The 21,899-nt window shown below is 40.4% G+C and overlaps 5 protein-coding genes and 2 long non-coding RNA genes across 8 annotated transcripts; 4 read left to right on the top strand and 3 right to left on the bottom strand.

Moving 5' to 3' along the window:
* Positions 1-3,952: 3,952 nt before the first annotated feature.
* Positions 3,953-4,842, top strand: LOC134191532 (uncharacterized). Its single transcript, XM_062660153.1, has 3 exons — positions 3,953-4,094; positions 4,157-4,210; positions 4,727-4,842. The coding sequence occupies exons 1-3, from the start codon at positions 3,956-3,958 to the stop codon at positions 4,840-4,842; spliced, it is 309 nt and encodes a 102-aa protein (XP_062516137.1). The 5' UTR covers positions 3,953-3,955.
* A 6-nt stretch (positions 4,843-4,848) lies between these two features.
* On the top strand, positions 4,849-6,217 carry LOC134191657 (uncharacterized). Its single transcript, XM_062660275.1, has 8 exons — positions 4,849-4,966; positions 5,035-5,093; positions 5,161-5,190; positions 5,249-5,297; positions 5,352-5,422; positions 5,518-5,560; positions 5,868-5,939; positions 5,996-6,217. The coding sequence occupies exons 1-8, from the start codon at positions 4,927-4,929 to the stop codon at positions 6,028-6,030; spliced, it is 399 nt and encodes a 132-aa protein (XP_062516259.1). The 5' UTR covers positions 4,849-4,926; the 3' UTR covers positions 6,031-6,217.
* Positions 6,218-8,492: 2,275 nt separating this feature from the next.
* On the top strand, positions 8,493-9,846 carry LOC134191488 (uncharacterized). Its single transcript, XR_009971810.1, has 8 exons — positions 8,493-8,566; positions 8,895-8,972; positions 9,037-9,129; positions 9,192-9,222; positions 9,402-9,473; positions 9,534-9,615; positions 9,681-9,717; positions 9,792-9,846. It is a non-coding gene; the product is annotated as an uncharacterized LOC134191488 (long non-coding RNA).
* Positions 9,847-9,900: 54 nt separating this feature from the next.
* Positions 9,901-11,369, top strand: LOC134191487 (uncharacterized). 2 transcript variants are annotated; one of them, XR_009971809.1, is made up of 4 exons: positions 9,901-10,014; positions 10,087-10,119; positions 10,187-10,317; positions 11,094-11,369. It is a non-coding gene; the product is annotated as an uncharacterized LOC134191487 (long non-coding RNA). The 2 variants fall into 2 exon arrangements; XR_009971808.1 differs by lacking the exon at positions 11,094-11,369 and having other exon boundaries at positions 10,187-10,516.
* A 3,874-nt stretch (positions 11,370-15,243) lies between these two features.
* LOC134191634 (uncharacterized) lies at positions 15,244-16,001 on the bottom strand. The gene is made up of 3 exons (XM_062660256.1): positions 15,742-16,001; positions 15,548-15,608; positions 15,244-15,477 (listed from the first exon to the last, which is right to left on the bottom strand). The coding sequence occupies exons 1-3, from the start codon at positions 15,949-15,951 to the stop codon at positions 15,440-15,442; spliced, it is 309 nt and encodes a 102-aa protein (XP_062516240.1). The 5' UTR covers positions 15,952-16,001; the 3' UTR covers positions 15,244-15,439.
* A 191-nt stretch (positions 16,002-16,192) lies between these two features.
* LOC134191242 (uncharacterized) lies at positions 16,193-19,151 on the bottom strand. Its single transcript, XM_062659842.1, has 2 exons — positions 17,070-19,151; positions 16,193-17,003 (listed from the first exon to the last, which is right to left on the bottom strand). Exons 1-2 carry the CDS (start codon positions 18,382-18,384, stop codon positions 16,309-16,311), a joined length of 2,010 nt encoding a protein of 669 aa, XP_062515826.1. The 5' UTR covers positions 18,385-19,151; the 3' UTR covers positions 16,193-16,308.
* LOC134191533 (malignant fibrous histiocytoma-amplified sequence 1-like) lies at positions 18,409-21,879 on the bottom strand. Its single transcript, XM_062660154.1, has 3 exons — positions 21,873-21,879; positions 20,808-21,800; positions 18,409-19,157 (listed from the first exon to the last, which is right to left on the bottom strand). The coding sequence occupies exons 1-3, from the start codon at positions 21,877-21,879 to the stop codon at positions 18,409-18,411; spliced, it is 1,749 nt and encodes a 582-aa protein (XP_062516138.1).
* Between the last annotated feature and the right edge of the window lie 20 nt (positions 21,880-21,899).

The raw sequence follows: 21,899 nt of genomic DNA on the forward strand, positions 1-21,899 counted from the left end.
TGTGTGTGTGTGGACTGTTTTGGTGACCATGTCCTTGGCTGCGGACATGGACCTCTTCTCATAAACGCCATAATGCAATCAGCGAGGTTATCTGGCATGCACTGCTTGTTGATGACAGAGATTCCAAACGGGAACAAAAGAGCGGAGGGGAAAGCAATAATCGACCTGGTGATGTGTTTCACCCAGATTTCCTGGAGGGCCGTCCTGCATTCTTTGATGTGTCAGTGAGGAATTCTATGCAACCATCCTATGTCTCCAAGGCAGCCATAAAACCAGGTGCCGCAGCAGAAGCTGGTGAAATAGAGAAAAACGAAAAGCATAACAAGGTGGTTACTCAAGCAGGAGGTCATTTCTACCCGCTCATTGTGAAACTTTAGGATACTGGTCTCCCTCAAGTCTAGAGACGCTGAAGATCATAGCCTCAAAAGCTTCATCAATGAACAGCATACCTTTCTCTCAAACATACTCAAATTTGATGGAACAGTTGTCCGTGAGACTGTGGCAGTATAATGCCAAGCTATTATACAGTAGACTGAACCTGGACTTTGATGACTTGTGGGATTTTCCTGTCACTGTAATGTAGTTATGTTTAGGGACTGGGTGGATAGGGTAGTTTGGGGCATTTTGGGGGTAATTTGCATAGAAGAAGAATATTAAGAATATAATATATATGTTTTATATTATTAGATATATTCCTACTTGATCTTCTTTATAGATTCAATTTTTATATACATGTATGTATATCTGTTATATGTAAAAATTTTAGTCTGTATGTACATACGCTGCTTTCAGTGACATTATGTCATAGAAAATCAGAATAGATGAATAGATGTGTTCAGTTGGGAGTTTTTCTGTCAAGTATTTAGAGTAGCATCAACAAGTTGAAATCAAATGTTGAACAGTTGTCAATAGGTACAACAACGGTATCATTTGAAAGGGCAATTAACATACTTTTCAAAGATGTATGAATTGTTTTTACTTCTAAAATGTCACTGCAGTTGCAAATATACGTAAGGGAGTACTTTCTTGCACGCGCGCTAAATAGTTATAGGCGTGGCCTGCACCCTGTACAGTACAGTGTACAGTACGGTGACTGACAGATAGGCGTGACTTAACGGGGAGCTGTCTGAAGCGCTGGATCTAGACGAAGAATGTGCAGCTAGTGAGTCTATTTAGTTAATTGATTCTAGCTAGGTTGGAATGGTGTGCCAAATAAACTTCAGTACTGTAGCTTTTTCAAGAAATTTTGAAGACTAACTAATAAACTACTGCTAATGAGTGTATGTTACCTTAGCTAATAGTGTCTACTGGAGAGATGAGAGGAAAAGGTGATCGCTCTATCCTTAGACTTCTTATTACTTTAGTCACTATAGTTTCATGGGTACATGTACCTACACCAATTAGCGGGCAGTAACAGTTACATAGTTGCTTAATTGATCTACATGCATGCAGTAGGAGATCGTGAGCTCTCTGATGTCTGATGCTTAAACGTATTAGAGGTTGCTCTTGTGCATGACCCGATTTCAGGAATACTGAAATTCCTCTAGCTGAAGTGCATGGCTAGGCTTGAGTGTCCAGCCGGTCATCTTCCCCGTGACCTGAGTGGCATGGTCACAACAAAATCAGATAATGGTTGTTCGTCACTGCAAAACACGCAAAACACACAAGAACCGGGTCTTAGTGAGGCCTTACCTAACTCAATGCATCGCTATACCCGCAAATATGTACACGTTCAAAAACAAAAAAATACTTTTGCGATTTCTCACGCCGTTAACAAACGCCAATGCATAGCAAAAGTGCGACTCAAAGTTCTCTTGAGTAGCAATGACTTCAAGTAGCCTAGTGCCACACCCCGAGCTCTGCCTGCATCTATTAAGGAAAAACCGACCCCCGTATATTTGGCGACCACGGTCTCCCCGCGTGTAAACCTAGATATAGCTCGGGATTAAACCCTTACGAATTAAGTCCCATGAAGAAAAGTAACTTACAACGTACGTTTGCTTTCCTTTCTATAGAGCCAGACAGGTGGTGACGCTGAAGAGATAATGTTTCGCAGATAACGAAGTAACAAACGAGATGGAGAGAAACGACAAAGACCCTCGAAGAGAGTACAGTAAGTCTAGTTAGTATACACGAGGTAACATCACTCTGCATGGTGTTCAAAGTAAGCGCGTCGAGAGATCGTTCTAAGACCATTTAGGCACGCATATGAGTATATCATTCGTTGCGCATAAGCGACAGTACTTAGACATAAGTGTCTCGTTTTTCCCTCGATAGTCGAGCCAAACAACAGTTGTTGTCGTATCGACGGAAAGACGATCAGCTAACTATCTTAAATTTCCCTTACAGAGGACTCCAGCGATTTGGGTTCTCCTACAGGCGGAGGTCGTGATCAACCTTTCTTTCAGCCTCAAGCCACGAACTCTGTGGATCCGCACTTGCCTCCTGTGATGGTAGACGCATCGAGACGTAGGAGTTCTAGCGAGCTGCAGAATGATAGAGTTGGATTTGAGCAGCCTGGCCCTCAGATGCGAAGTCAAGATAGCCGGTAGGTGTATACACGCAACATGCATGGTTGGACATAGTACTCGTCCGCATCTGCATCTACTATATACGTCTACACTGGTTTGCGTTATGGTGTTTCGGTCGTTTATCTAGCAGCGAAAGAAGATGCAAGAGAATTGAAATTAATCCTCCCACCGTGCAAGTCCATGTAAGCAAACAGCTCTAGATAGTGTCTGCATGTGATCATGGATGGGAAATAGAAAAAAACGCCAAGATGAGATTAACATTTCTATTGCAGACATCGGTGATGCTTTGGTTGGCGTTTTCTGACGGGTCAGGACTTCCTCCACAAACTACAGAAGCGGTCATTGGCTTCTACAGCTCCCGAGATCCAGTTCGCAAGGCGTTTGTCAGAGGGTCTATGGGGCCGAATTCGCTGATAGTGAAAGTCAAGAATCCAAGTTAGATTACTAAATTACCTACTTTTTAGGTATAGCCAATCTTTCTACATTTCTTGCCCTCTACATGCATGCATTACCTAGCACTAACGAAGCATGGCTTTAGATCGATATAGAGTAGCTGTATTAAACTAGACAGGTCTACTCTGACGGTTTGTACCTAGACATTCCAACATGCTTTATTCCAACAGGGTTTCTATACAAACAATTGAGGCATAAATAACTCACTAATCAAATATGCAACGCTATTTATTATATATGCGATTTCTAACGATACCAAGATCATCTCCAAAGCTAAAAGCTAGCGGAAACATCGCTGATCTGCAAAGTTCAACCCTAAGTGGCACAAACAGTCAGTCGAAGCTTACTCCAGGTTCTCTTTAGAACACTTGGTTGCACCTCCAGTCTTGAAGTGTACTCAGATAACGAGAATGGAGTGGTTTGGCTAAACAAGACTAAAACCTCAACAGGTGCGTGACCTCTAGAAATGAAGGGCTAAACTTCACATACTACGGTGCAAGCCCACTTTGATGGACACGTCCACTATGATGGACACGCTCGTTTTAACTGTCTTCTGTTTGACTGATATGGTAGAATCAGTAGCAGATCCAGACTGGAAAAAGGGTGGTGTATACAGCTTTGGTCTTCACACGTATTTGCAGTCCACAATTTTTATGACTACGCCTACAAATGATGAGGGCTATCTCGGTCTATAGCTCATGCCACGCTACGCCTCTGACCTCGAGCTTACGCCTGAACTACGAGAGAAGCGTCCTATACATGCACTTTCAGTAAACTACTACAATCCTAATAAAATGTTTTATCTTATAGTTTGGGCTGAGCCAGACAACGTTACAGTGGAAGTCCGAACTGCCATTAAGCTAGACAGTAGAGTACTGGGTGTCGGATATCTTAAGTTCGTTCTCCCACCTCTGGCAACTCCTCACTTGATATCACCACTGAGAGACCCATCAACTGAATACCTAACTGAGATGATGCTAAACTTATTTCAAGGTGCAATAAAGAGATCAGCAGAAGGAAGTACATGTCAAAGGTGTAGCAATATCCCAAGTAGAAACGTGTCCTCAGCCTATTTCATTTGTAGACCAAACGACGTTGCAGTCAAGGAAGGTACTGTATTACAATAGTGAATGCAAAAATGCTTATCAATAATTAAGTGTTTGTGTCTATAGCCTATACTCTCTTGCTTGATCAACTTGAACAGTCGAATGCATCACAGGAGAGAGGTAACAAACATGACACTGCTAGAATCACATTCACACTAATATCGCATTGCCAATGCTTTAATTAATTAATGGTCGAAGACACAAGGACCTTAATTAGTTAACACTTGATCAAAATTTCATCCACACTTAACAACAGTTTCCTACAACAGTACATTAATTGTTTGTGTCCGTAAATGCAAGTTTTGAATTTGTGTACCCAAAGCCTTCTTGCAAATGAAACAGGCCATATTTCTGTAAAGTGTACATCATGTGTACTACTGTAGTGTCTACCACACGTTAATCGATGACTTGGGTACAGTACTGGGAATCTTGCCTCCGCCCAATGTACTTCAATCACAAGATCAAAATTTTTAGAATCAAATTAAACAGCAAGTTGGTTACAATATTAGTTAATTGCCTAACAATTCTAAAATTTTTATTTTTATTTACACAGTACAGTTTTAATTTTCTTAATTACGTTAATTAAATACTATGTTCAATTTCTATTAACCGCATCATTTTTATGCTCTAATATAGTTGACAAATTGGATCAGTCAAGTGAGCCAACACCAAAAGAGGAAGGTAAGTATAACAAGCCAATATCTAGGATTTGCGTCACACAACTTGCATTAATTGGCAACGTGGCCATCTAAGGCACAACAGTGAGTAACATTCAAGAGACCGATGGCCCTTACGAAGTGGTATCAATTGTTCCTTCCCATGAAGACATTACATTCATGCCACAAACCCTAACCATCAGTTTACCAGACGACACAGGTCAGTCTTCAATAATGTATATATGTAACAAGTGATAGTATCTTTTTCTATTATGATGGCATGTATAGGTTTGACAGTGCCACGATCTATCAATTTCAACCCTGAAATACTGACCACTCTTTCAAAAGTAAAGAATAACACAAAACAATGAGTTGAGTATTCTGATTACCACAGATTTATAAATTTTCTTGTAGTTATTGGTGCAGACAACATCAAATTCTCAGGTTAGAATATCGCAACCTTGTACATCAAATTTAGTAGAAAGGGTTTTCTGTGATAAAGAATAATCGAAGATCTGCTAGACAAAATGCTAAACAGCGGAGGCATGAAGGTATACATGAATGAAACTGGGTACTTTAATTACTGATGTTAACAGATTTACCAGAGAACAGATCCCGAACTGCTAGTGAAGTGTCAGATTATACTCCTGACAAACGCCTACTACCAAAAGTTAAGGTAATGACAATCACACAATCATGACATGTTACTGCTATTGGCAGTACTCAATGTCTACATTGCGATCTTATTGCTTGCTCTATACGGTAATGCAGAAAAAGAAAGCCAGACCACACAGCAGTGGCCCAAGTTCATATGGTAAGGTGTTAGACCCTAGAATTACACTGGTTTAGTCAGATACGGAATGTGTATGTTGTGTTGAAGTGTTGATTGTGATAGCTGCAATGAGTTAGCTGTCATGTAGACTTAAAACATTGTGTGTGTGTGTGTGTGTGTGTGTGTGTGTGTGTGTGTGTGTGTGTGTGTGTGTGTGTGTGTGTGTGTGTGTGTGTGTGCGTGCATGCAAATATGTGTACATGCAAATATACACACAAATATGTTGTCTTCAACATATATTATTGTCTTCAGTCAAGATGCTGATTCTTATATCTACACATGTTTTAAGGTCCAAAGTCTTCAATTGATATTCCAAGAGTTGATCAGAGTTCCTTAGAAGGCAGTGACGGGCAATTGACAGGTAATGTTATTGACAATTCTGGCTACTCGATTAATATATCAGCACTATCTGATTAGAGTCTAATGAATACCCAGAGAAAACATCAAGATAATCAATTTGCATCTTCTGAAAGTGGATTCGACACTGAAAAGTGCGTAGAAAAACTGCACTAGGTAGAACTAGACACAGTTTGAAATATACCTCAAACCATTTTCAATATGCTAGAAAATTTACAATCCATAGTAAGGTTTCATGCTTATTCCTAGTTCAGCAAGCCCATTTTAATGCTATATGTACTAGTCTGCTATTGTATAGAGTTATAGTCTGTAAATTACTAACTAATGTAAAAAGGTATAAGAATGGTCCAATAAAATGTCACTGTTAGCATATAACACATTGCACTTGAATGAGTCTCTCAATCTTGCACAGATCACTACTCAGCCAATGACACATTACGATATGTTCTGCTGTCATATCCATCTAACAGTGTACTGTATTGACAGTCTGCCCCAACAGTAACACATAAGACAAGAAGTCTTCACATACTCGACATAATGTCAGCTCACCCTTTACACTTGCAATTGGCTCTGCAACATCTCAATTACTTTACCTCTAGAAAATAAACACCAATTTGGCAAATCTGACCTATTAAATCATCACGTACCTCACTGCAATTATCTGATTTTTTGCTTACCATACTCACTAGATGCTTGTTTGAGGCGTTCTTCATCTAGAACTTGATCTGCATTTTACACTGAGTGTAGATATAGTATTTCCCTAATTAAACATTACGTCATAAAAGAACAAGTAAAGCTGCTGTGACGTAAACCCAGTATACTAGCCTCTGTTCACACGTACACGACGGTAGGCCATCTTCGCCACAGAGGACGAACTCGATTGATCCTCAACTGGCTGCAGCTATAGCAAAAGCCAGTTTATACAATGCGCTTCGTTTGTCACAAATAACTAGGCACTATACTAGACTTATAATTCTTCTCCAAAGGCAAAAATTTCTATCCTGCTCTCTACGTCACGGAAGTCTCAAATATTTGATAATAGCCCATTTGTAACTTAGTTGTCATACAGGTATTTCATTTTTTTGTTCCTTGTAACTACCTTCATTGCAACAAAATCACGTGTCAATGACAAAACAGAAGACACGGCAGTCTCGGTTTCAAACCTGCTTTTGCTCATCAATCGCTAGAGCCTCAGTCGCCATGCATCTTTGCCAAAGAAGTGCTCAGATTGGTCAAATTGATAGTTAGGTTGCTGTTAGTGCTCTTTAGGACTTACCAATCAAAACATATTAGAAATAACATTAATTATACTCCCTTTTTGAGACGTTTCTCAAGATTTCTAGACCGTCTAATCTTGATCGATGCTTTGACCACAGATCGTAACAGTTGTGTCAATTGCTGCTTATCTAAACTCGTATAAGTATGGGGCAAAAACAAGAAAGTGCGTAACTACAGCGTAAAATTGAGCTTTGTATCAGCGCCATAGAAATCGTTTCGCCGGTCTGTCCAGGTTTGGCCGATCGAACCAATGATTCTTTCAAAAACAGTACGTACTTCGGATAGTCAACGACTTCCAGTTGAAAATATATATGACTAAATAAATAATATAGTTAGAGTTGAAACGAGAGCATCTTAGCGTAATTGCTATCTAGCTATATGCGCTGTCTTGAGGTCATTGCGTAGCTACGTATTACAGTAATTGTCGGTAAACGAGAGTGATAATTTTAACTATTCAAGAAATCCGTTGTGCAATAGATTATTAGCTAGTTAGATACCACACAGCATGCTGAAAACTCCCCTCTTGGCGCGCTGTTTTTGGAATACACCCTCTTAGAGCGCGTCTAGCCGGACTACTTCTGAAATGCTTCCTACGGGGCTGTATCTGTTTCTAGTTGGTCAAAGACTCACTTTATCACAACCTCTATTGACATATATGTACTAACACTCCAAGCTTAGTATAGTATGTTCTACTATACTCTAGATATCTAAAACTGGGTCTGACTCATAAACTAGGAGAAACAGAATTTTTCAAATATGGTACATTTATCAGATGCACTAGGTACAGAAAGTTTGTTCTTTCCGCCAAAACAAGCGGAAATACGGGTTTTAGTTTTACGAAGTACTGTACGGTGTACGTAAATTAATACAGGTTTGCTGACACTTTTATACTAAATTTTCTGCGCCCGCCAGGCCATCTGGTGCACGCGCAACATTTACGTAAGTTTCAGCTGAGCGCCACGTGCAAGTAGGTTGTTAGCGTGCGTTACAACAGAAGCCGCAAGTCGAAAGAAGATTCGTTGAAGAAGAAATGTGCTCTTCTGCGACAGAAAATGCGAATGGACGGCACATATCTAAGTAAATTGAATAATGTGTACGTCATTTTTGCCCAGAAAGCAGAGCTTCTGAGTTCAGAAGGAATCCAAAGCTTCTGTGCCGGCGAAAATCGCGAAACCCGCTTTGAAACGACGTAAATGTTGCTCAAGAATTCTTGTATTTTGTGTTTATTGTATCTTCTGTTTTAGCTCTTCTTCATCGTCCGGATGAAGCGGAATTAATTAAAGAGACAGCAAGGAATGTGCTGGCAACCGAGGTTTGCTTGTTCTGTCTCTTGCTTGCCTCAAACGACCGCAAGTAATAGGAATCGATAGAATATAGTAGACACGACCCTTTTATTTAACAACGTTGTCGTTCCTAGTTACAGTAGACTACTACTTTGCATGTGCATATGGGACGTGTACCTTTTGTTGTCTCTAGTAATTAATTAACTATAAATTAAACTGCTGGGTTTTTCAATTTTACGTTTAGTTACGGTACACGTATAATCAAAAACGGGAAATTTCTAACTATAATTTTTAAATAAAAATTTATACATTATTTTTCAGAGCTTTGTATCAGCAAACAGCTTTACGTTTGCACTATTCTACTTGTTTTTTGTTGTGCACTATACCTATGTATTTAGAAGCAGCAATCAACTCAACAATCTGGTGTCAAAGCATCAGGATTTAAACGATTCAAAATTCTTGAGAAATGTCTCAAGGTAGTACTGAAATGCGCTTAAATTTTACTTTTGATTTCTGATGGTTGTTGTTTATGTTTGATAGGAGCAGCAACAGCAACCTCAATATTAACCATGTACCAGTCTGAGCACTTCTTTGGAGAAGAAGTTGACTTCATCAAGTGATGAGCAAAAGCAGGTTTGAATACGACTCCTGTGTCTCTGTTTTGTCATTGACATGTGACTGTTTTGCAACAAAAGCTGCTACGAGGTGCAAAGACCTGTATGACAAGTAAGTCACAAATGGGCTAAATAGCTAGCTACGTAAGAGCAAATATTTGAAACTTTCCAGAGGAGGATAGAAATTTTTGTATTTGCAGTTTAGCAATAGCTGATTAATAAGATAACAAACAAGCATAAACACACTTTCATTAAGTATCCAGTATACCAACTGGCATTTACTGTATGTAGCTTTGTGCCTGCCGCCAGTCGAGGATCAAGTTTGTCTGGTCATAGTTAAACACAGAGTGGACAGAGGAGAGGGTATTATACTGCATTTAAGTCGCAGCATCTTTAGTTGGTTTCCTGATGCTCATATGTTAGGGAAATCCAATATATATTCAGTGTCGAAATCCAGATCAAGGTTTAGGTGAAGAAAGCCTCAAACAGGCATTTAGTGATTATGGTAAGCAGAGATCAGTGGCAATGAGGCGAATTTATGTCTGATTTTGGTGTGTTTATTGTTTATAGGCAAAGTAGTCGAGGTAGTTGCCGAGCCAAGTAAAGGGTGTGTTTGACAGTATGAGTATGTGTGTTGCTCTTGTCGCATACATTTTCTGTTGGTGCAAACTGTTAATACAGATTTCCATTAATTACGTATAACAGCATTGAGTCGGCAGAGAATGCGATTAGAAAGGCAAGCTATCGTGTGTGTATCTGGAGTGTTTAGTTTTGATTTAATATTATTCTTAGATGAACAGTGGGTTTATAGGAAGGACTCGTATTCGTGTGTCATTTGCTAGGAAGCAACCATCTGTAACCGATGCACCAGAAGAGACGAGTACTGAATCTGCATGGCACATGGGTAGAGAACATGGCAATCACTGATTATTATTGTATGGTAATAGTGACAAGAGGTTTGTCTATTTATCTTTAGTAGGATCGTCTCCTGTGAAGTTGCAACAGCAAAGTATGCTTTACTCTTGGTGTTTTGTGCATTTATGTACGCTAATGGGTTTGTTTTATTTTATGTAAAGCTCTGGCAAAGTTGTACGAAAACAGATCGTGTATGATGACGACTTTTTTTATGACTGGAAACGATAGTACAGACTGATTTGCCGATGCTGTGTGATGACAAGTCAATGACACACGTGAAAACTATTACTGTGTAAGTATGAAAAAAGGATGTATATTTATCAGAGGTTTAATAATTAATTGTGTACAAACAAAAAATTGTCGCAGTCTTATTGGCTATCTTAACTGATTTGCCGAGCAGATTGAGGTATGCTGGCTAGCAAGGTTTAGTGCTTAGACATGCTTATTTGGTATGTTGTCAAGCAACTTGGTGACATCCAGGTTGGACCTTGCACGGCAGTTGGAAATTTAGAGGGGTTGGAGTGACACGACAGTGTGAGGTTGCATAAATACAAACTGAATGGAATCAATGTGCTCAGAATGAAGAAAAAGTCAAACACCGGTTTCATTTAATAGACAAGGTTCTTACAGTGTGGCAGTGTTAACAATGTAATAATATAATATAATCTCACGCAGCTCTCACTGCAGTCACGGGTCTCAGTTGCCAACGAGACATGCTCTTTGATTACCCTTTTTGATGTTTAGTAAACCAACTTGCAAGTATTTTTCAGGTTTTCCTGTATGTTTTTTTAATTAATGTCTGTGGGATGAGTTAGATAGGTGCTGTTATGTTTGAACTACTATCACTGATCTTGAAATCAGTGGCATCACACCATTGACATGCCCTGGATGGGCCACGAGTCCCCGAGTGGCTCTTTATACAATTTGACAGGTCTTACAGAACTTAAGCTGTGTCCACACTAGAGCAGAAATGGATTGTGATCGTGCTGATCACGATCCAATCGGGATAGCAAGCGTCCATACTGCACTTCGACTTTTGGTATCACGTGACTGATGACCGATGTGTAGGTGTGGATTCTTTGCTTGTGGAAAGCATTGATACAGCGACGTAAGGCAATTGAAATTGAGCGAGAACAAAGAAGAATGATGAGGGTTAGATGTTCCAACTACACTCATAGCGCACGTGAAGGTAACGCCTGCTATTTTCTGTTCGAGATCCGATGCGGATTGAACCCACTTTCCAGTGTGGATTCAGTTTGCAAGTGTGGACAGGCCTTTATGATTGTAGCAGCTGGCACTTTCACATTTGGAGACCGAATGATGCCACTGCTTGAGATTGTTACTGATCAGTAATGAGACATCATCTTGCCAGGCTAAATCGGCACATGAAATATGCATCTTAAGTGGCGAGTTAATTATGTGCAAATGCTTGAGTGTGCAATGTACTATATGGTACTGTACCAGTGGCAGTCTATTTGATCAGCTAACTCTTCAATAGTAGATTAATACATACAGCATTGATAGGCTTCCTTAACATTTGAGCAAGGATGAAATTTTATGGATTGTAACTTACTTAATCAACTTTAATTAACATGGTCTGGAGTTTTGTGTCAAACTGTGTCTATTTCTTGTACTTGCTGTGTTTCTCCTTGCTTTTTCCAGTGTCTACATCACTGTCAGATAGTGTAGATTGAATAACTGGATGTTTTTCTGGATCTGAATATATTTCAGCATCTAATCAAAAGTGGTGATATATTGATTAATTTAGTAGCAGGAAGTGACAACGACATCACCAGTCTAGTGTATTTCACTGTCTTTTGACAAATGCAAGGAACTCTGATCACTGTTTTGAATATCAATTGAAGTCTTTGGACCTTACACATGTGCAGCAGTATAGGAACCAGCATCTTGAATAATAAAGTTAACGCGCGTGCACACACACACACACACACACACACCCCACACACACACACACACACACACACACACACACACACACACACACACACACACACACACACACACACCATCACCACCACCACACAATGAGACAACTCATTGCAGCTATCACAATTAACACTTCGACACCTCATACACATTCCATCTGATTTCAGTTTCTACGGTTAAACACCTTACCACGTGTACTCCCATCACTGCTGTGTGGCCTCTGTTTTTCTGCATTATTGCGGAGCCAGCAACAAAAATGTAGTTTAGACACCCGGTTCTGCCAATAGCAATAACATTTCATGATTGTGTGGTTGTCATTACCTTAACGTTTGGAGGTGCATGTTTGTCAGGATTATGATTTGACACGTCAATAAGAGTGCGGGATCTGTTCTCTGGTAAATATATTAACACAGACAGTCGACTATACAGAACACATTTGTTCATTTTACCTTCCTGCCTCTGCTGCTCAGTAGTTTGTCTGGCAGATCTTCTATTATTCTTTATTTTATCACAAAAATATTTTAACAAATGTGATGTACAACAGTCTATTAACCCTTTGGAACTATACAGTACGCAGCAGCAGCAGGTATATACTTTGATAACAGAACTGATGCTAAACGCCTCAGTTGTTTGTCTAAACCTCACATGCTATTGTTTAGCTTGGTGTGCGCACATGTAGGAATGCCAATGGGGGTATTTGGTTTTTGACGGAGCACACTACGTGTAGAAAGTTACAGTCGCCTAAACAGCACTAGCCATATGCTTCTGTAGACTATGGTGCTGAATACTAATAATGCATGAAGTGACAGAGAAATAGAGGGGAGAGAAATGTCTAGAGATTGCTATAGAAAGTAGGTGATCTAATCCGGATTCTTGACTTGCACTGTCAGCGAATTCAGCCCCCAAGACCCTCTGACAAACGACTTATGAAGTCGATCTTGGGAGCTGTAGCAGCCTACAGCCACTTCCGTAGTTCGAGAAGGAAGTCCCGATGTGTCAGAAGCATCACTGATGTCTGCAATAGAAATCGTATTTTAGCGTTTCCTGCACTATCCAAGGTGCCTCTAGAGTGGTTTTGCTTACGTAGATTTGCATGGTGTGAGGGTTAATTTGAACTTTCTTGCATCTTATTTCACTACTGGAAGCGGAATCGATGCCCAAAGTACTCCAAATATCCAGTGGAATGGCGTTTAATTAAAATTACAAATTGAAAATGCAAACAACTTGTTGCATATGACATGTACGTATGCTTACAGAGTTCATTGCATTTTGGGTCCTAAATTAAACCAGCATGCAACGTGCACTGTAACAGGTACTTGTCAGTCGGAGTTAGGACTATTACAGTCAATCGATAATGGAAAGTGCATTGGTACTTTATGCTACACATCCACATGTTGTTTTAGTTAATTGATTTAATAAGATACTTTATTGCATGGGCATAAGGTACAGTATATCATTATATGCAATAATGTTTTTGTCCTATGACTTGTTTGACAATTTGTGCTTGTTTTCCTTCATTACAATGACATTGATTAGGTGGTGTTCTTGTCATGAAGTTCTAACATATTGAATCAGCTAGAATGCAATATGGACATAGACGTAATACACATAGTTTTGACCATTGAATATCTGCATTTTTTATTCTTGTTGTTATTGCTAAATTGTAATATATTCTATTCTTATACAAAGTGTACTGCCATTTTCTGGAACATGGACAGCACCAGAGCCTCGTAACCTCGTGGTACTCGTGCTGTAGTGTCACTGTTTGAAGTATTTATTAGACAAAGTTCAGTATGAGATTAGTGATTGGTGTACTGTAGGGTACACGAGATCTACGTATATATAGAACCTATAGACCATGCATATGGCCATGCACATGACCTACTAGTAACCAGAAATCCGGTTAGGCCACCCAGAGCTATTCTATGGTACGATGTATTGATAGAGGGTATAATACACATGCAACATCCAGAATTCCCTTCTCTATACTGACTTGCAAGCACATTACTTTAGATGCATGAGACCGAGTAGAAATTGATCTGGTTAGACAAATCGATTGAAAACGTGTTGTCATACTCAACCAGATGAGGGTCTCGATCTTGTAATGACCGGATGCAAACCCTGCCTCAGAGGTACTTAGACCATCAGGCATCATGACTGAAGACATGACTTGCCTCAGTGAGGATCCGAGAGGATTCAAGAATCACTGTTTTCTGTAATAAAGTGATGCAGATTGTGATGACCTAGCTGGAATGATGTCCACCCACTGTGCAATACCTAAGCGCACTGTGGCCAACGTTCCCAACACAGCTGAACACCCAGTGTTCGACACTGCCACAGGCAGCTTATATACCTCCACCCACAAGTTGCTGACAGCCGCTGCACTAGCTTCGTCAACTTTCAGCCTGTTTAATTCCTGGGGATGTTGCCATCAGAAGGACACGTGCAGCTGATATCAATAAGAAGACAAGTGTTTGTCTTCTTAGTTCTGAAGCAGATGTCAGGACAATTGGCACCGATCTTCTTAGCAGTAGAGATCAATATATGAGTGTATCCCATACATCATAGTGATGTTGTTCGTTTCCACAATTAAGCCATCTACTCTCCACTGGAACCCCAAACTGATGACAAATATTCCAGGATGACGAGGTCCACCTGATTGTGTTGATCAGTGTAGTCCATTGGTGCCAATTAAGGCACTATGGCCTACCACAATGTGGTCGACTGTCCAGCTAGCAAGTGGGACTGACATCACAATGCAGAATGTTGCACTCATGATACCAAGTCCGAACAGCTTAGTCTTGAGCAGCAGCAACCAGTCCCTCAGTTGCAGCAGGAAGATTGGATAAATTCAGCCACCCGTAGGTTTCTTTCCTGTCCACAACTGCATGTACATGCATGCATAGGCATGGTTTCTCGGTGAGACATCAATACTGACTGTACATGCCCAACTAGGCTTTCTGCCCCAGAATTGCACGAAGAAAACTGCTGCACATGCTGAAAATGTTTCACGTCCATCAGAAAGCGCTTGCTTGAAGACACGGTGACACGTGATTTAGTCCCGCTTCCGTCAACTTCTCGTCCCTAGCCAGAGTCCTCTGCAACTGTGCAGTAAACTGACAGTCAGTACGTCCTGGCATCACACTTCTGTACCATTTGCACGAAGGGATCAGAACGCCGAGTCCAGCCCATGCAATGATATACATACACAAGCCTGCATGCTAGACGTTCACTTGATCTGTCCAGTACATGGCACTCAACAGACTGTCAATACAAGTAGTAAATATGTAATAACGGTATTTCTTACTGTGAACAATCTAAACTAAAACAGCAATTAAGTTTTGTTGTCATGACAGTCAATAGTTCAGTCCACACACATTGGGTAACACTATATATAGATAAATAAAACAATGTTCTCTAAAGGAACATAGAGTCCAACCTCACACACCGTTTAGGTATGGTGTGCTCTAGATCTCTGGCTTGTTGATGCTCTTAAAGCTCCAGCCTAAACCAAGAAAACAACAGTTCAAAGTGATAAGTTATCACTTCAAAGTTCATTTTTGAAAATTCTGTACTTTTCCAGGCCTTCGAATTCGTTTGATTCCTCATGCGCTCGAACATTCTGACATGACCGTGCTATACACAAGCAGATAACATATTTCCTATAACCTATAGAAATCATGCATTGATGGTGTGTGCATGCACTAGCTGCTAATTATAATGTGCATGTGACGTTCTAGATAGCAAAGCAGAGGCTTCGTCTACTTACTTTACTGTTCTTCTGCACTTCCCTCGTGGGCCGTGATTGCCCTCGCTTTCTTGAAAAGGCTCTGGTTGGCTGATTTTTCGCGTACATAGACTTAGAACTGCTCAGCGTCCATACTTCATGATCATCTTCACCCAAACTGATTTCCACGACCACACTTGTGAAAACGATCATAACAAGCAGCACCGCCAATATTTTAGCGCGTAGAACCATTTTCAGATGGCAAATCAAGACACGAACAGGTACAAAGACCTACTCAAAGTGATATGTAAACGTCACTCTACGTCTACAACACCTAGCCAATCACATCGCCAGGTGAAACAGCGTTACATGCAAGAGGACGTTGCTAGTACGTGATGTCATACATTTGCATGGGATCCATCAACGTACGATAATATAATACATGCATGCGCAATGCGCATCAACAAATTTCGAAGCACTTCTGGTATTTAATTAATACAAACTAGACACAGACAGTCACTGAAAAAGCGCTCATATCGACTAGTCTCGGGTATAGCCATATTCAAGTTATTGTGTGATAGCACGTTAACTAGACACAAAAATTTAAATTTAATATAATGAAATATAGTCAGTGTTGTGATCACTTGCCAATACTCTCCTCACTATTCCTCCCACACCAGCTTTATCACAAGCAGACAACAACTGACCAACTGTAGCTTGTCTGTTCTGATCTATCCAAGCTGACAAAACTTTACGCAATTTTTCTTTCAATGTGTACAGAGGTTGGTCACATTGAGACAGCACTGAACGTGATACTCCAAGGTATACACCAATTTCACGCCAACGTTCTAAACCATTTTCGGCTACTTTCTCTATGATGAGTGGAGTGACTATTTCAGAGTCAACTCGACTTGCCTCACCACGTGCAGCTGTCTCTTTAGATTTTTCTAATCCAGATGTTGCATCTGGTGACATGACATCACTCAAATGCCGTTGTGGCACAGATGGAATGTCAGCAACAAGTAGAGCATCATACAATTCACAAACCTTCAATTTACCGTTTCTTGATTTTTGCCACTCACTTAATATACGAGTTGCTGCTGCTGGGGCAAAACTAGGGTCGGAAGTCTTTTCATACAGCTCGGACACCGTGGACAGGTCAGTACCAATAATACTTGTTAGTTTAGGCCACCACTTTCCTATATCTGCTGCTATCTGTTCAAACTTCCTTTGACTCACAAAATCGCCACTTGCTGGCGAAACAACTTGAGACAGAGGAATACCTTTGTTTACACTTGGACACACTAAATAAATACAAAACACATAAAACATGCATTCTATAATTAAAAAGACATTATTTGTATATTTACCTTGTTTCATTGCTTCGACGTGTTCAAACATCTCCCCACTGTAACATCCAGCTACAGTTTCTACTGCAAATGGTCCCCACTTCTCATTTAGAATGATATGCCTATGTTGATTGGGAAGAAAACTTTTACTTGTGGTGGAAGAAGTACCACTGTAGATGGATCGATCAAAAAGAACACCAGGAATAGACTGAAGAAGATCCTCCACATCTGACACACAACGCAGAAAAACATGCCACAATCTGCCAACACTGTGATGTGACTTGACTACTCTAGCACTGAGACGTAGAAAGCCAGGTGAAGTATTCTTGCTGCAATTGAACAGTACAGTCACGGCACCATAACACATCAGCAGTCCACTGCTCCAGTGACGAATATAATTAGGATGATGACGATGACAACGAGCAGACAGTCGTTCAAACAGACCCAAAGGACAATCATGTGCAAATGAGTATTCGACTACAACTTGCATCACTCCATCGACTACATCTGCACACCAAAGTTGACTCACATCATCTGGTTCTTCATCATTGAGTAACCATGGTAACAACATGCCCACATTATGTTGTTTTAGCTTGCAAATCAGTTCTTTGTAACTGTCCGTCTGATTTGCTTGCTGACTTTCTCCTCGCACTTGATTAGATGAATCTGATGTCGTGCTGATGGTGTCCGTAGACATGGAGACAGTTGATGTAATCGCATGTCTACCAAGAGTGTCCGACAGTTCCTGAACTACAACATCTGATGAGCCAGTCAGATAAGAAAAATCAAGAGCAAGAAAAAGCTTAATAAACACGTCCATATCACGATCCGCAGTAAGGTGGAACTCACTCCACAACACTAGCAGCATAGGCACCCTCGCAATGCCGTTAGAAACAAGGTCATGCTTCAAATCCTCAAACTGCTTGGGACCTATGTCTGCCTCAATAAAGCGATTGTCATATTTCAAAAGATGATGATCGTGTCTGAAAACAGCCTTCAGCAAATTGACCACAAATGGTGGAACAGGAAATAGAACTTGTGATAAAGCCTCTTGATATGAGTAATACAGAATGCTTCCAACCTGGTGCAGGTACGTTAGTAACTCATGACACCTTTCTTCTGTGAGGCCGTACTCTGCACACACTTTCTCTGCATGAGAGACATCTGTGATGGGGACAGGTGAGTGAGGTTGTGGTATAACCAACTTGTCTTCTACAGTCACCCATGATGATGGCAATTCTGTGTGCAGTGAAGGCAGTAGACTTTCATCTACACACAATTGTCTTAAACGATCTTTGAGACTGACCACTCCTTCGTGTGTGGCTGCACTAGTCATTATTACCTTTTCTTCAACAGTTATTCACTGTGATTCAAAAAATTGAAGACGTTCCAGTATGTATTTGTTTCCATTAGAATCACCGGCTGCAATGGTTGCTGCTATTCGCTTAATCTGAATTCGTCTCATCTCCAGGAATTGATGTAGATGAGTGTGCAGATGTTCATCCCACTTTCTATTCATTTCTTCTCTGGACATGTCAACCATCAGATCGACTTTACTGACCACAATAGCAATGTGAGCTCTGCTGTTTCTCTCATACAAAACTTGCAGGAAATCGCCAATATTGGAACGAAAAAAGTGTTGAGTAAATTGATACCGACTGCCGTCGACGACAATCAAGGCCAATGAATTATCACTAACCATCAGAAGGTTGGTTAGCATGTACGCCTTATGGCCACCACAGTCCAACACTTTGCATTCTATTTTATCATCCAGCTTCATAACTTTTTCTTCCACGCCTATAGTTCTTTCATCGGGTTCTGCCAGAAATGGGTTACCACTCTCCAGTGCTTCAATGAGGCTTGTTTTTCCTGCCATTGTAATTCCCATCACTATAATCTTTATTCTGCCACGTCGTACTCCACCCACCCTTTCCAGCTCGTGAAAATATCCTCTCATAGAAGCAATGCCTCGTTTGCACACTTCAATGGGTGGAGACACTAGTGGACATCCTCCCACATTCAATGACTGAAGTTTAGGGCTAAAAACAAACTTCTTGGGAAGATGAGTGACAGAAGTGCCTGACAAGTCAACTATCTCAATTTTGACTTCTACATATAATAGAGCAACAAATAATACACAAATTATAACACAACCAGATAAGGTCAAACTTAACCCATTTAATTAATAAACGATACCAAAGTAATAATGTGTGTGTGTGTGTGTGTGTGTGTGTGTGTGTGTGTGTGTGTGTGTGTGTGTGTGTGTGTGTGTGTGTGTGTAGAAAATATAAAGAATTTGTGGTGCGATAGCTCAGTTGGTTAGAGAGTCATCTTATGGAGTGACTACAACCGGAACCTTGCAGGGTTGCAGGTTCAAGTCACAGTGATGGCGAGCTATGACATAATTTCCTTGGGCAAGAAACTTACACAAAATTGCTTCTCTCGACTCAGGAGTATAAATGAGTACCTGGTCTTTGACTGGAGTGGCAAAGGCCTCCGACTGCAACAAAGTCCATCAGCCACTGGGGTCCAGGTGGGACCTCGAGTGCCCACACCACAGTTGGTGTCGCAGTCGGTGCTCCTGCGAGCACTTGGCCAGGCTCCAGGAGATTGCTTAGCACGGCCCATAGCCCCTGATTAGTGCACAGGAACCCAGCCATCTGGCTGGGTGGCAATACTGTTTAACGGCAGCTTCCATTTGTGTGTGTGTGTGTGTGTGTGTGTGTGTGTGTGTGTGTGAAAAATCTAAAAAATTCTGTACATTATTATATATAAACAATTGACAAAACGTTAGTCAACAACAATAAAAAGTTAACATCAAACAGGCAATTGCAAAACTACTAGCCAATCCACTGTCTGCTAATCAACTTAATTGCTCGATGATCATGTTCCACTACAAACGTACAAGATATTAAATCCATTCTAACAAGAACACCAAAACAACTGTTTCTTCATTAGAGACAAATAATACGTAATAAATAACACATCTCATTAATTAACATCATCTTCTCAAATAAATGGCATGCTTCAAAACACACATGCTGGCCACATCACTCAACATTTCACACCAAACCTATTGCTAAGGGAGGGAGGGAGAGAAGACACATCGACAACCTACTAAAGCTTACACACATTAAAGATAAGTACTTCATACTGTTTACCAACAAACTGGACATGATTGACGAAGATAAGCAATGTGTTTGTCATTTGAAAAAGAATAAAAATGTAATGAGTGTCATTAAATCAGGCCCGTAGGAAGCATTTGAAAAGTGGTCCGGCCTAACGCACGCTAAGAGTGTGGTCCATTAGTGCCAGAGAGCAGTCTTCCAGCTTGTACAACTGGTTGTTGAATAATTACTCTCATTTACCAACAATACTGTAATACGGGCTACGCAATGACGTTGGTCCTCTGGGCAGCATAAATAGCAATTCAGTAAAGATGCTAGAATTTACTTTCATTTCAAATATAAATATATTAGATATTTAATCACTTATATCTGCAATCTGCAAGTTTTGGGCAATTGTGGACTGTCCAAAGTCCAGTTTTTAAAGGTACCCGGCAAAATTGGACTGACCAGACTGCATGCATATGTGGTTCATGCGTCTCTGAATTAGGACTCTGGTAAAGTTCACCTTAGAAAAAAGTGGACCAGCTCCTACGGCCCTGCATCTAAGAAATATTGTTACGATGTCTATGACAAAATTAGTCATGTCTTTGAGTCTCTAGTTATGACACTCACAAGTAATACTACTATTTACCTGTATTGGGAACACTTGATATACCACTAGAGGCCAGATACAACTTCTTCAAGTTCAGCCCATTCCAAATCTTGTTAGAAAGAAACAATAATCTCTTGTTAAAAGAAAGATTCAGCTCATTGGAAATGTTAGGTAACATCAACTCCCACTTTATCTCTTCTAAATCACAGTTATTTAAATCCAATGTTTGTAAATGCTTCCACTGCAAACATGAAAATGTGGGAAATACTCCTAGTTTGTTTCCTCCTAAATACAGCTTCTCTAAATGATGGAGTTCACTCATTCCTGATGGTAGCCACTGCATGTGACAGCGTCTCAACACCAACACTTTCAACTTGTTGAGACCTGTTAATGCAAATGTTCGGAGATTTATGTTGTCTGACAAATCCAGCTCTTCTAAATCATCCAGGACTGTTGACTCTCCTATCATCCCTGTGTTGCAATATTCGAAAGACTGCAGATTATTCAATGATAAATCCAATTTGCGCAGTTTCACATTGCTGCAGCTCAGAGACGAATTCGCTTGTGTCAAACCACATCCCCTCATTCTCACTTCCACAAGAGTACTGGGCAGTTGACGTGACATTAGCTCATAAAATAGCAATGGGAATGCAGAATTGAAACGCAAAGACAAAACCTTAAGACATGGAAGATCATAAACAGCAGTAGGGACCTCCTGCAGACCTAATCTTGCTGGTTGTGCGGACCGGACACGAAGGGAACAGAATTTTGGGCCCAAGACCTCCTTACTCGTAACCAAATAAATCTCTTCCAGTTCCCTCAGTTTGGTAATAGTTTCAGGTATAGAGTGTATGTTGTCTATACAAAGTCTCAATACCTTCAGTTTCCTCATTTCACAAATTTCTTCGGGAAATCGAGGTAACTTTGCATATTGAAGATCAAACTCCAACTGGTTGTCTTTGCTGACCTTCGGTGTAAATATTTCTAACTGTCCCGTTTTCCTATTGACGGCTTCAACTTGTACAGTCAACCCTCAATATAACGACACCACGATATAACACGACATCGCGATATACGTAGCTCTACACAAAAGTGCATGCATACAAAACATGGTACTCACCACTTGCTAGA

Source organism: Corticium candelabrum, chromosome 15 (assembly GCF_963422355.1).
Source record: "Corticium candelabrum chromosome 15, ooCorCand1.1, whole genome shotgun sequence".
NCBI classification, from domain to species: Eukaryota; Metazoa; Porifera; class Homoscleromorpha; order Homosclerophorida; family Plakinidae; genus Corticium; species Corticium candelabrum.